This window comes from Corapipo altera, unplaced genomic scaffold (assembly GCF_003945725.1).
Source record: "Corapipo altera isolate COAL_440 unplaced genomic scaffold, ASM394572v1 74, whole genome shotgun sequence".
Classification (NCBI taxonomy): Eukaryota; Metazoa; Chordata; class Aves; order Passeriformes; family Pipridae; genus Corapipo; species Corapipo altera.
The window spans coordinates 3,102,239-3,116,239 of NW_020884934.1; the positions used below are offsets into that span (position 1 = coordinate 3,102,239).

At 47.7% G+C, this 14,001-nt stretch overlaps 1 protein-coding gene across 10 annotated transcripts in view; it reads left to right on the forward strand.

Moving 5' to 3' along the window:
* TIAM1 (T cell lymphoma invasion and metastasis 1) overlaps nucleotides 1-8,417 on the forward strand; it is a 164,342-nt gene extending 155,925 nt beyond the window's left edge. For all 10 annotated transcript variants that reach the window (XM_027660024.1, XM_027660023.1, XM_027660031.1 and 7 more), the window contains 5 exons: nucleotides 1,188-1,246; nucleotides 2,116-2,218; nucleotides 3,022-3,109; nucleotides 3,938-4,110; nucleotides 6,021-8,417. In XM_027660024.1, the coding sequence (XP_027515825.1) occupies nucleotides 1,188-1,246; nucleotides 2,116-2,218; nucleotides 3,022-3,109; nucleotides 3,938-4,110; nucleotides 6,021-6,484 (887 nt within the window). In that variant the 3' untranslated portion in view covers nucleotides 6,485-8,417. The remainder of the gene's footprint in view (nucleotides 1-1,187; nucleotides 1,247-2,115; nucleotides 2,219-3,021; nucleotides 3,110-3,937; nucleotides 4,111-6,020) is intronic.
* The last annotated feature ends 5,584 nt before the right edge of the window (nucleotides 8,418-14,001 follow it).

The following is a 14,001-nucleotide window of genomic DNA, read 5'->3' on the forward strand; positions in this document are numbered from 1 at the left end:
TGATGATGATGATTATAGTTGTTATTATTTTTTTAACATACCAAAATGATAACAAATGAAGACTCTTTCAGCTTTGCTGTGGAAGAGCATATAAAAATTTACTGCTTTCCTGTAAACTGGGAAAGCACCTGGTCATACACTTCATGAAAGCTGCTAGGAATGTGCAGCAACTCTTAATTACTCCCAGAATCTTTAAATTGTTTTCATAAAATGTCCAAAATTAAGTGTCCCTGCAGTTCAGTCTGAAAACAAAGGGGATGTGCTTGAGGACTGAAGAAAGAGATCACAAGGAAAACTGGAGTCTTGAAAGGCAAATTCCAGCTCCATGTGGATTTAGTGTGGCAAAAAGATACTGGGATTACATCTCTGGCAGCCAGTGGTGCTCACTTTTTAATTCACATCCTGTCCGTGTGCAGCCTCTCCTGCTGACTGACCACGTGTAGCTGGATGCTGCTTATTACTCTGAGGTGAAATTAACCAGGGGGAATTAAGTTTTCCAAATATTTGTACAGAACTGCTGCTGTTTAAGTTGTTCCTCTAACTGGTAACATAAACTCTTTAAGTTTCAACTGAGTTTGAAGTAACCTGGTTTTGTGTGGTAAAAGCTGTTGAGTTTGGAGTTTTTTGGGGAAGAATATACAAGAGGGCTGGTGGTTTCTCCAAGCCCTCCTTCTCTGGCTCAGGTGAGGGCTGAGGACCTGCAAGGCCTGTGTGCTTGGGGCATTCAGGAGACCCATTCCCAGCCTTATGGACTCTCTTGAGGGGAGACTGTGAGAGCTGGGCCTGGTTAGTCTGGAGAAGAGAAGGCTGAGAGGGGATCTCATCAATCCATATTAATGTCTCCAAGGGATGACAGAGGATGGTGCCAGACTCTGTTCAGTGGTGCCAGTGACAGGATGAGAAGCAGTGGCCATAAACTAAACCACAACAAATTCCACCTCACCATGAGGAAGAACTTCTTTCCATGGAGGGTGGCAGAGCACAGGAACAGCTGCCAGGGGAGGGTGTGTGGTCTCCCTGCCTGGAGACATTCCAAACCCACCTGGATGAGTTCACCTGCTCCAGGTGACCCTGCCTTGGCAGGGGGGTTGGACTGGGTGATCTCCAGGGGTCCTTTCCAAACCAGGCATTCTGTGATTTTGTGATTCTGTGACAACATGACTTTTATCTCTGACTTTCTCCTCTAGTGTTCAAAACTGCTGTGGTTCTTGTATACAAGGATGGCTCCAAACAGAAGAAGAAACTTGTAAGTTGAATGGACTGCTTAGGTGATGCTGTGGGCATTTGTGGGGCTGTGACTGGGATCTGCTTTCCATACAGCTGTGGAGCTGGAGTGTTCTTTTCCATGTGTGATCCTTGGTGTGTGAGGTGTTGGGTGGTGCTGAGCAATGTGCTGTTCATCCTGAATGCAGCAAACATTCCTTTACTTTATCCTCAGCTCTCTGCTGGACTAGTTATTCATGTCCCTGCCACATCCATTCTACACTGGGGAGTAGAATGAATCAAGATACTGTGAACATCTCTCTTGTGTTTGATTCTTTGGTCAGTGAAGCAAATATTTAATGTCTGTCATCTTGCTCAGTGAAACACAGTGCCCTGGGTGTTTTGTGCCACCAAACAAGTGCTGGCTCTACTCACCTGAATTAGGTGTGCCTGCAGTATGGCTCAGGGATCCCACTGGAGTTTGGGACTCCAGTTTAAAGCTCAGCTTGACAGTAAGCCCATCCTACAACAGGGGACACAGTTTATAGTGCCACAGAAAACTTGTGATTCCCACCTGTGGCATAGACCAAGGTGTGATTTGAAATGCTCACGTGGGTAAAGCCAGCTGGCCACAGGATGACTTCAGAGGGGCCAAAACAAAACTGTGTTCCTGAGTGTATGTTCACCTGGAGGAGAGAATGCAGCACTGGTCTGACTGACTTTGGAAGGCTGATGGGGTGCTTCAGTCTAGATTTTAGCAAGATCTTCCCAGAGAGGAATCTCAGTGAGGTGTTGCAGTGAGAAAATCAGAATGGCAGCAGGTCTGTAGCTGGAAGCTCTCAGTGGAGAGCTTCTTGTGTCTGACTGTCCCAGGGTGTCTGGTTTCCTAATGGTGTTTTGAAATTCTTCCAGGGCGGATCACATAGAGCTTCAATTTATGAAGACTGGGATCCATTCCGATTTCGCCACATGATACCTTTGGAAGCCCTGCAGGTTCGGGCCTTGGCCAGTGCAGGTAATGTTCCCATGGCATTCTGGAAAAACAAGGCAAAGTAATTGCTGACTCTGGTTCACTCTATTCCTCTTCTGGAGATTAGAAGGCAGTTTGCAGCTGTGAGACACCAGAACTGGTGGGTTTTTGTTCTCATGGTTGCCAGCTTCATGGGGAGCTTATAGTATGAAAAATTTCACAAATTTATACAGTTTTCTCACTTTCTAATGCATAAGTGGAAAGAACACTGAAGGTAGTTGTAAAATCATAAAATCATGAAATGGTTTGGGTTGGAAGGGACTTAAAGCCCATTCAGTCCCACCCCCTACCATGGGCAGGGACACCTTCCACTATCCCATGTTGCTCCAAGCCCTGTCCAACCTGGCCTTGGACACTTCCAGGGGTGGGGCAGCCACAGCTTCTCTGGGCAACCTGTGCCAGGGCTACACCACCCAAAATGTGACAGTGCTTCATGGAACACCTGAATAGCTGGATTGTTTTTTGCTCATTTGTTTCACGGGTTTTGTTGGTTTTTGTTTAATTGTTTGGTTTGCTTTTTTTTATTTGGTGGGTTTTGTTTGTTCATTTGGGTTGGGGTTTTAAAATATTTTTATGGGAACTGAGTGGGTGCATATAAAATACTGCCAGTTTAAGAGCCTGTTGTTTCATTAGTCACTTGCCCACTGCTGCCTTTCAGCCATGAGTTAATATTATTTGCAGCGTATTGTCTGTTGTCCTGGGTGGTCTTAAACCATTTCTTCAGGATTATGGAATAAATACTTCCATGAGAAGCTGTTACATGAAGTTCTGCTTGCTTTTCCCTTTAGATGCAGAGACCAATTCTGTGTGTGAGATTGTCCACGTTAAATCTGAGTCTGAGGGCAGACCAGAAAGGACATTTCACCTTTGCTGTAGGTAAGTGTGTGTGTCCCTATCTTCCATGGCACCTCTGGATCCCAGCTTGCCTATGTCTTTCCTTTAAGGCAGTCTGGGAACAGCCAGTAGGGGAAGCGGGGAGAGGGTGTAAAAACCTTCCTTCTGACTGACAGAATTCTGTAAGATCTCTGAAAATAAAGGCATATGTTTGATCAGCCGTGTACCTTTATGGGAATATCCTTATTACAATTTTCCATTCACATCCAGTTAAACTCCAACATTGCATCCTACTGGTGTGTTGTGTTCAGCTGGTACCTTTCATGCCACCAGGTTCCAAAATCTGCCAATCTGGGGCATTGCCCTTTCCTTAAGGAAGCATCCATTATTGTTGTTGTGGTTGCCCTGACGTGGCTTAAGAATTCAAGTAAGAACTTGGAACACACGTTCATCAGGATCCAGCAGAGCTGATGCCAAGCCAGTCCCTACTGTGAGGTAGTAGGGATTTGCAGGACTTGTGCTTGGTGTGTGTTCCCAGGAGCCAGACAGATTTAATGAGCCCCCACAGGTCAGTGCAGTGTGTGTCAGACACAGGGAAGTGCTTGCTTGGCACTGGAGGAAAAGGGAACCTCGGGAAGGGTGAAAGGCTAAATGTTTTGTTAATGAACTGTGTATTGGTTTCCTTGGATACCCCTTGCAGTGACAAAAGATTTAGCTTTGCTTTGAAAACACCGGTTCAAGAAGCGCCTGCCAGTCGATTTGCACTGTCTTAAATCACAGAACTGCTCATTATTTATCTCATTTGTGGCGAGCTTTTAGCAGTTCCCAGGGGATAATGCTGCCTTTTTTGCATTCTCACCTGTTTTTCAGCTCACCAGAACACAGGAAGGACTTTCTGAAGGCAGTGCACTCCATCCTGCGGGACAAACACAGGAGACAGCTTCTTAAAACTGAAAGCTTGCCCTCATCCCAGCAATATGTTCCTTTTGGTGGAAAAAGATTGTGTGCTCTAAAAGGTGCAAGGCCAGCCATGAACAGGGCAGGTACTGTAGGGCTACAGACTTTCAAGATCCCAGTAACCCCAGCACCGTTGTAGGACATGTGGTGGTGTCTGTTACTTGTACATTAGGATTAGCATTCTCTCCTGTGTATGTAAAAACTGCTGGTTTTCCATGCTTCACCTCCTTGAGAGCCTTAAATTGCCTCTATTTCCCTTGCTTTGCATTCGAGGCTCAGCTTCAGAGCAGCCCTTCTGGCATGGAAGGGAGAAATGGGGTTCCTGTCGGTACCGATTGGCTGTGCACTTTAATCTGCAACTGGGTTTCAGCTGGACAAAGCAGAAGCCCTGCTACCTGTTCCTTAAAAGCATGTACAGAATTTTGAGGTGACCCTAACACTTTTAAACTAAAATGCACCAAAAAAAAAAAATCAGCTTCCCTGAGCAAGTGGCTTGGTTTGAAGGGACAGATTTGGATGTCCTCCCTTTTAACCTTTTCAGCTCCACTGCTGAAGGGCTCATGCTCCCAATTCTCACGTTTGGAGAAACATGCACTTGATACTATTATTTTTGTAATGGCCTGTCCTAAACTGTGGATTTTCCTTTTCTGTTGACTTCAGGCAAAAGCAATGAGAAAATCCCAGGGGGAAGCAGGTTTTCATTTTCATGACACTAGATGATGGAGGGAAGAAAACATTTGCTTCCAAGTGAACAGCACACAGCACCACTGTGTGTTTTGTTCTGGTCTGTTGTTTATTTTTTGTTCTGCTCATTAGATCCAGCAATGTAGACAACCAGGCTTTCTGTTCCTCTTCTGTACTGGGCAGGCCAGAACAACACCATCCTCAGCATGGCTTCTCACTCGGGGTGCTGCTGGGAATCTGCCTCACAGGCACTTCAGATCCTAAGCAGGGAGAGTCAGAGGAGGGCCAAAAACCACAGCGCTGCTTCCCTGGGCCTGTGGGGCCAACCTGCTGTAGATGCCAAACGTCCTTTCACTTTCATCATTTGCATGATGAATTCTGGAGAGATTAAAACCTGCCCTCAAAGTCCAGACCTCTCCCTACAGATAAAATTTGCAACTGCTGAGCTTTGTCGTACTTAATGCACCTTGTGAGGCTCAGGGATGTTAAAAGGTAACCCCACCCCCAAGGCAGAGTTGGATAAATACATCCTGCCAAGTGCTAAGGCACTGTTTGGTGGAGGGGGAGAAACTCCAGCCTGGGAGTTCACTGCTGGCCACGGAGCTACGCGTGTGTGTACTTAAAGAGCTGCAGGATTCATCCCCTGCTTTGTCTCACAAGCCTCTTGTGAAGATGTTCCAACACAGGAAATGTGAATTTGCTAACTGGGCCAGTTGCAAAAGCTAGTAGAGTAGACGCTGAGTAAGGAACTTCTGATAGATTTTCTAGTTTTGGGGTTTGGTTTCTCCCCCAGTAGTGAGGGAGTGGGGGGAGGCAGTAGCAGAGCCTGGACAAGGAACGTAATTCCCCGTAAATAACACAGCAGTTGCAGCATCTTCAGCACCGAGGCAGCCACTTGGAAACCCGTGGTGTTGCTCTCACCCCAGACAAAGCAATTTCCCTTACCGAGGTGTGAGCCTGCTGGTTTCTGTGGTGTGCTGGCAGCAGGCACTGCGTGTGAGAAGCTGAGCTGAACAGATGCACTTGGTGCTGGCTGCCTGCCCACCGCTCAGGAGGAACAGTCCTTGTGGGCCATTATCCCAAACTGTGGATCTGAGTAGCAGAAACTCCGTGTTTTCAACCGGAGAGAGACCTGTACTGAGGAGCCGAGTGGAGCGTGACTCGCTCGCAGGGAGTGACCAGGTCATCCGTGGGAGTCTGCCGGCTCTGTGCCCAGCGGTGCTAAATAAAGGGCCCCTGGAAGAGTAACTTTCCCGAGGGAGTTGTACCGTGTGTAAAAAGCCTGTGGGGTTTTATCTTTGTGTGTGCGCAGTGTCAGCCCCAAGCAAGTCTCTTGGGAGGAGGAGGCGGCGGCTGGCCCGAAACAGGTTTACCATTGACTCAGACGCCGTCTACACGAGCAGCCCCGAAAAAGAGCCCCAGCAGCCCACGCACGGGGGGGACACTGACCGCTGGGTCGAGGAACAGTTTGACCTCGCTCAGTACGAGGAGCAGGAGGACATCAAGGAGACGGACATCCTCAGCGACGACGACGAGTACTGTGAGGCCGTGCGGGGCGGCGCGGCCGAGCGGGACCTGCGGGAGCGGCTGCAGGCGGCCTCCATCGCGGGCCAGCCCTGCCGGGGGGACGCCCACGCTGCCAGGATGACCCAGCTCAAGAAGCAGGCGGCCCTGTCCGGCATCAACGGCGACGTGGAGGGCGGACACGGCGAGGAGGTCATCTGGGTCAGGCGCGAAGACTTTGTCCCCGGCAGGAAACTCAACACGGAGCTCTAAGCCCCCCTTGCCCCACCTGGATGCGTAGGTCTCCCCGTCCACCCCTCCCTCCCTCCCTTCCCCGATCCCACGGAGAGCTGATCCCGATAGATTGCACACTTGCACACACCATTTCGGCAGCTGAATCGGTCCGAAGCCATGCGGCCACACTTTAGGCAACTGTAAAACGCTCAAAACCGGGAACGGGTTAAGCTTAAGGTCCTGTCTTACGTTACCAAGGGCTTTCACACTATTTTATTTATTCTGAAGTAATCAGGGGCTGAAATTAAAATACGGGGAGAAAACATAATCACTGGAAAACAAATTACTCTGGATGTCTTAACCTACGTGCAGCAAACTAGCTTAAAACAAGAGCACAAGGACAGAGGGGTTTGTTTATAGCCGTAAAAGCCGTCGGTCGTAGGTTCATCTCCTTCATGAGCAAACTGCCTTTTTAACCTGTACAGTTGCAGTATTCTTACTACTTTTTCCCTCTTTAAATGTAAGAGAAATATACATGTATTTTAGGAATGTGTGAGGAAAGGTTTGGGATTTATGTTGTGTTAAGTCTTCTCGGTCTGTGGCTGGTCTAATTTAATGTCAATGTTGGAAGCTCTAGTTTTACATACTGTTATAAAGATGCCAAACTCTCTTGAAAGAGATCCAAATTTAACACTTGAAGAAATATTTTTTTGTATTTTACCTGAGATGCAGGGGCACAAAGGGATAAAAGTCTTACGGCGTTAGCGTAGCTCCACGTCTAGGATACAGGACTAGCTTTTTGCAGAGGGTTAGGAACGGTGGTTTTATATTAAAATATGAACTGGAAACTCTTATTTAGGTATAACTTTCTTGAGGAAAAGGATTATTGTATATGTTTGAGACTGGAGTTTAGTTAGATAATAAAAAGAATAATAAATAAAATGACATGACTGAATTGTGGTGGACCAAGCTGATCCGTGGTGGGACCTCTCTGGAGCCACAGATCCATCTGGTCCACTCTCTCTGGCAGAGTTTGGGTGTAGGGGACAGGGAATTCATGGCCAAAAAACTGACCTCATCCACTCTCCTACTGTGGGTGAAACTAGTGTATTTTAATTCCTTTATAAAAGCTTTTCCACTGCAATAGAGTACGAACAAGCTCTACACAAGCAAACCTTTAACATTTGAAATCTTTTATTTAAACATCTAAAACAGGGTAAAATGTGACTTAAATCTCGTGGTTTTTAAGTAGACTTCCAAATGCGAAACACAAAATAGCACTTTTTTTTTTAAGATTTATATAGCTTTTCCCACCGCAGTTTCACCTATAGAAAAAAAAAAGGAAGATTATATGAAATTCTCTTTTTTGTTGTTTTGTTTTGATGGTATCTATTGATGTTTGACACATTAGTAGGTACTTTGAAAACCTGAAATTTTATAATAGCTTTAGGATTATATTTTATAAAATCCACTCTGACTATATTTTAAAACATAACAAAAACTATTCCCCCAAAATATCCATCACTTGTCTGTGTGTCCCACTTAGCATTTTCCCCTTGCCCCCTTCCCTTCCCTGGTTTCTGGTGCACTATACTTGACCTTATGAAAGCTTTCTCTATCAACTTTTTTGCTATCTCCTTATTTCTTTTCCTAAAAGCTTTAGAAGAGTTTCTATACCCTTTGTATGATCACAGCATTGTTTTATATCATCCACCTGTCAGTTGTGTCCCAGCGTGCTGGAGGAGCGGCGGTTTTTGCCCTGGGCTGTTCCCAGTGGATACAGTCAGAGCTCAAATACTGGAAGGCTGGTACTGGGAAGGTACCGTGGCTCTTGTACATAATGTCATGACATGTCTATGTCAAAGGTTCTTATATATTTCTTTTATAAGCTGAAAGAAGGTCTATTTTTATGTTTTTAGTTCTATGAATGGAACGTTGTAAATGCCTGTCAGAAATAAAATACTGGAAAAAAAAAATTACAGGTATTTGCAGCTCATTTATCACATATCAGGCCTTACACAGAAGGTGTGACAGGGAGGAGTTCCTGCATCCTCACCTGCCAGGTGCTGAAGCTCAGGAAAGAGCCCTCAGGTAAGGCTGAGCTCGTGTTTTTCCAAGGGGAGTGTTGCCATTTTCCTTATGACATCCATAACTAGTCATGCCTGGTTCTTCTTCTGGGCTGGTCACGAGGAACCTTCAGTGTGCATTTTAAAATGCAAGATAAAAAGCAGCAAATTCCAGAAGGAATTCCAGTTACACCGGAAGAGCTCTCTCTGTTGGCCAGTTCTTTGACCAGCCCCTCTTCTCTCGGGGTGCTGAATTTTAGCCCAGACACAAGGAGTGTGCTGTGGGTTGCTGTTTTGTGCAGCCTGAGCAGGAGCTTCCCGGGCCCCCAGCTGAGACCCTGACTCCCACCTTAGGGGAACTCCTTAGGGGAACTAGGACTGCTGGTGTACAGGCAGGTGGGTTCTGTGCTTGGCTTCTGGCAGGCTGTCCCTAAAAGGTGGGCTGGTGGGCATTTGGGAAGTGGTTTTTTAGAAGACAAGGCATTGCCAGAGCTGTGAGAAGAGCCTTGCACAGCGCCTGGGTCTTGCCTGCAGTAGAACAGCAGTGGGAGAGCACTGGGACCCTGTACCATGGAGGTCTGGGAGGTGCTTTAACTCTCATTTTACCAACCAGTTGCTTTTGTTGTCTCCTCCAGCAGACTTGCTCTCCTTGCACTGGCTGCAGGAGAGCACAGGGAGGACTTTGTTTCTGAGGTATTGTCTCTGCAAAGAACAGGTCAAGGATGTGACCCTGCCACAGCTCGTGTTCCTGCTCCCAGCCACTCGGGCAACTTGCTTTCCTTTTAATTTTATCCTCAGCAGTTGCTGAGGTGTTTCTGCTGAACACTGGACTTGTCTTTTTGAATCCTTTCCCTCACCAGACCTGCCCTGCATGTTAATTGAAGACTGTCAGCGTGTCAGCACTGCTGAATGAACCTGACCCAGCCTTTTGGAAGCTTGCTCTGTCTCTGCCTTATTCTGGGAGAGAAGCAGGGTGAAAGAAAGCCTTCAAAAATTGCTTTTTTTTTGGCCTCATAACATGTAGCACCTCTGTGTTGTACATGGGCATGAGCCTGAGGGTTTTGCAAGGATGAAATCCTAGAGCAGCCGTAGGGCCTGGGTAAGTTGTTCCCATTTTAAGCTTGGCAAATGAAGGAGTACACCCAGGGTCCTGCAGCAGGCCTTGGGGTGCTGGTGGAGGGCTCACATGTTCAGCCATGAGTCTGGGTGATGCTTCCTCCTCGTTAATGTAAAGGAGTAATTAGTTGTGGTAAGGGATCATTTCTTGTAAAGGGGGCAGAAAAGTCACAGCAGCTGGGATTTCTGTGTCCAGAACGTGCAGCTGTGGTGTCCAGCTTGCTTTCTCCTTTCAGTTCTGTTTCCAATCAATTTAATAAGAGGGGGAGGGAATAATTGTTGCCATTAAAATGGGGTATGGTGTATGGAGCAGATCCTACAGCAGTGGCACTTCCTGCAGCCATATAATGTTTGCTACTTAGGATAGGATTATTTTCAGCTTGTAATACTGCCAGACTAATCCAAAACCTTCAGGAAGCCAGTGAAGTGGCGAAGTGAAGACAGGGAGTGAGGGCATCAGCCAGAAAACAGCACACAGCTACAATAGAAGGCACACAAGAGGTGACAAAGTGACATGTGTATTCCAGCTTCAGATCTGAAATCCTTCCCACTGCTTTGGCTTTCAAGCTCTGCTACCACCAGCAGGAAACAGGAAGACAGAGGGAAACTTCCTCCTGCAATTCCATGCACAGTTTAGAGAGGGGAATACCAATATCTTGTTTTGGGGGAAAATTGTTTAAAACAAAATAAGTGACATAAGGAAATAGAGAATAATTAGAAATAGCATATTGAAGGAAAAAAAAGAGGGAGCAAAAGGGCCTGAAATTAATTAATGTTTCAGAAACCAGATCAAAGGAGGAAACTGAGATTCATAAATCTGCAGAGGGGTGTGAATAGAATATTAAATATGTGCTAGGCTGCCCGTGGAAGGAGAGCAGGCTCCTAATCAACACCTGGGGTGCTCAGAGTGTGGAAAGGAGGAAGCCAAACTCTTCTCCACACAGCTCCATGTTCCTAAATAAGTGCTGGATGAACCTTTGCACTCGCTGCGCCTGCAAGAATTGCGGGCACAAGGTGCTCTCCTGCTGCTCAGCCCGCCCAGGCCGCCCCCTGTGCATTCGGAGCGCGGCCACAGGGACACTTTGCCCACGGACACAGCGCTGGGGACACTGAGGGTCAGCACAGACACACGGGCTGTCCAGGATCAGCTGCTGCCAGGGCCAGAGAGTAGCCTCTGGCACTGCATTTTAAACCCAATTCCAGCAGCTTTCCCTTCCGTTCCCAGAGAAAACTCCTCACGCCTTCTCCAGCCACGGGGGGGTCCCAGGCGGGTCGTGGCTCCTCGGGTTTCCTCCGTGGAAGCTCTGTGAGCCTTGAAGGTCTCCTTTTGGCTGCCCTGTGTACTTCCCGCAGACGTGCCGAAGGCTTTGCCCCGCTCATCCAGGGCAGCACAGGCAGTACAGCCCCCCCGCCCGGGCCTCCAGGTCGCCGTGGCTCTCCCTGCCCCTCCTGATGCGCCCCTGCCCTCCGGTCCCGCAGCATCGCTGCCCCCGAGTGCCCGGGCTCCCCGGGCAGGGGGCCGAGGAGCTGTTTCAGCAGCTCCTGCCCCCCAGGTGCTTTCCCCGGGTCGATCTGGGCACACTCTGCTGCCAAAACCCCGGGGCTGCATCTCCGTTCCAGCCGCGGCCAGCGGGGGTCCCTCTTCCCCCGCAAATCCCGCCGCGCTCCCGGGCTTCGGTTCCCTTGAAAATCGGGGATTTTCGCTGTGATGGAGCAAAGAAAGAGAAAATGAATCCCAGGCAGGCGCGCTCCGGAGGCAGCATCCTCATCCTCTGGAGGCATCCCATCCGGCCCGAGCTGGGGTTTGCGTCATTCCATTAGGGAAAGTAATTTCCAGGGATAGACTCGGATTCACTTCGTCTCAGCAGAGATTAAACCCCTTTAATTAACTCCTCAAGAGATCTTAGGGAGCCGAGTAACTCTGTGGTCGTTTAAGCCCTACTGAGACTGGGAGTGATGCTCCTGACCAGAAGGTTCTCCTCTGGTGGAGGAAGAAGGATTCTCCCTCAGTCTTTTCTGCTATTTTGTGCTCCAAAGGGACCCAAGGATCGCATCAAGGATTTAGGAAGGAGAGACAGGACAGGGATAACACCTCCTAACTGGTAAAAGGGTCAAGGCCATCCAGCTGCTCTGCACCATCACCTGTGCCAGTGCTTCAGACAGCAGGCAAACACTGTACAAAGAAGAAACAGATTTTGTACTTGCAAATCTTGAAAGATTTCCACCTTGATCTCCACCTCCCCTATTGCTTTTGCAGGATCTGCAGGGCAGTGTGGGATCCAGCAGCCTCTCACCAAGACCATTTACAGATTTCTGCTGAGTCTTCCTGGCAAGCCCTGGCCAGGCAGTGGCTGGGTGGGTCACGACAAGGGCACTGAAGTTTGTCTAAAAATGGCCATGGGGAGCATTCTGCAGTTCTCCATGATACCAGAGAGTTTGGGGAAAAACTTGACTGCTGGAGAAGGCAGAGGGATGTGGAAGCAAGCTTTGCTAGAAATGCAGTTGAGTGAATCCACTTCGTCCTCTGCCACAAGTTCCTGGTACAGCACTAAAAATGCCCTTTAGATCCCCAGTAAGAAACGAAAAGACTCAACCAGAGGAAGAGCATCAGCTTTCTTTGAGGTCACTGCAGTACCAGACTATTAGTTGAATTATGCACTGGAATACTCCAGGAAAAGGAGATAAAGACAGCAAAAAAAAAAAAAAAAGGTTACTTGAAAAGATAAGAATATCCAATCTTCTGCCCCCTGTAAACATCACAAAGCATGAGAAAGCCAGCGGCTGGTAATGAAAAGGTTGTTTAATGACCCTTGTTTGCCTGCCTCCTGTTTAAAAAGCAGAGAAAGAGCTGTTGTTAAAAGTAAAACAGCACTGATTGTGTGGGGCTAAAGTTGCACATTTGCACAGCATTTTGAAAGCAGCAGCTGGGTCTGGGAAGCTTCACCCCAGCGCAGCACAGATGAGTTGGAGCTGTGGGCTCAGCTCTCTGCATTTCCCCAGGGAGCTGCAGGAGTGGATTTACAGGCAGTGCAGGGACATGGTAATAATTGGCATTATTTCTGTAGGTGGCCCAAAAAGATGTTCCAGTGTGTTAGGGCAGGAGCAGGGGTTGGAAGGTCGTGAACATCACTGTGGAGACTTAAGATCAGAGTGGGAGGGTGGGCAGTGTGGTTGGGAACTGGAGAGAGAAATGGAAAGGAGACATTTAAGTGCAGTCTTATTCAGTTGTGGGGTAGTTAGTGCAGGGCAGGGCTACTTTATTTGGGATATTTAGGCTGAATAGCCCCGCTGTCCTGCAGCAGGGAGGGCTGTGGGTCATGGCAGCACAGACACCCCCCCATTATGGAGCCAGTTTTTCCTGGCACGGGCCCTCACCTGTTCCAGAGGGGGTTTTCCATTTTGCTACTGCTGTGCCAGGTTCCCACAGTCACACATGTTAACCCTGCATTGAGCTGGATCTGCAGCACAGAGAGAGTTCTCTGCTTGTTCTGGTGTGGGAAATCCACAGGGATGCAAATGGTTTGTGTTAAAAGTGTAACTTAATGTTGCTGTTTAGGAAGAACGCATAGTTTATGTAGAGCAGATTTGATATACCGGGCAAATAAGTGGAAAAACAAACTAAAGGGACACTAGATAAATAAGACTATTTCTTTTTAAGGGAGCCTCTGTACAAATGCCATGTAAAATAGTACAGCAGTACCTCAGACAGACTGGCTTTGACTATTGAATGATTTCAAGTTTTAGCAAGATTTTGCAGCTGATTTCAGTGAGTTTCAGAAACACTGCAAAACCTCAGAGTATCGAAGCATTCCAGGTAATACCAGGAATGTTTCCAACTGGAGATGGAAAATCCCTGGCCAGTCACCTCAGTTCAGCTCTATGAGCCAGGACAGCTTCCCAGGGCCATTCCTAAGTGCTTTGAGTGGAATATTCCCCAAAGGCAGTAATTCTGTTTCCAGAGATCCTGGTTCCTCTCCGTGCCTGTGTGTACAGGCAACATCTGTCTCACACTGGAAAAGCATCTCATTAAACAGATCAGCAAAATAGCTTTCACGTAATTTGAGGCTGCTGACAACTTCTGTGCTACTCCTAAAATCCAGAAAAGCGACTGACTTCCTGAGCTGATCCAACAGGGGAGGTATGTGGGAGCGTGGAGACAACCACTCCAAAAAATGCCATGGCCAATATGCTGGGAGGACAGCAGCCACCTAAAAAATGAGAAAGCCTTGGCTGTTATATTAAAACTGCAACAAAATCGAAGAGATTGCAGAATTTACCCACCAGGAATTCAGCTTTGGAGGTTCTGCATACTTTGGCCTCAGCGCAGCAGAGCCCCTGAGCACGGAGTTAAACACAGTGTTATTGATCTTGCAG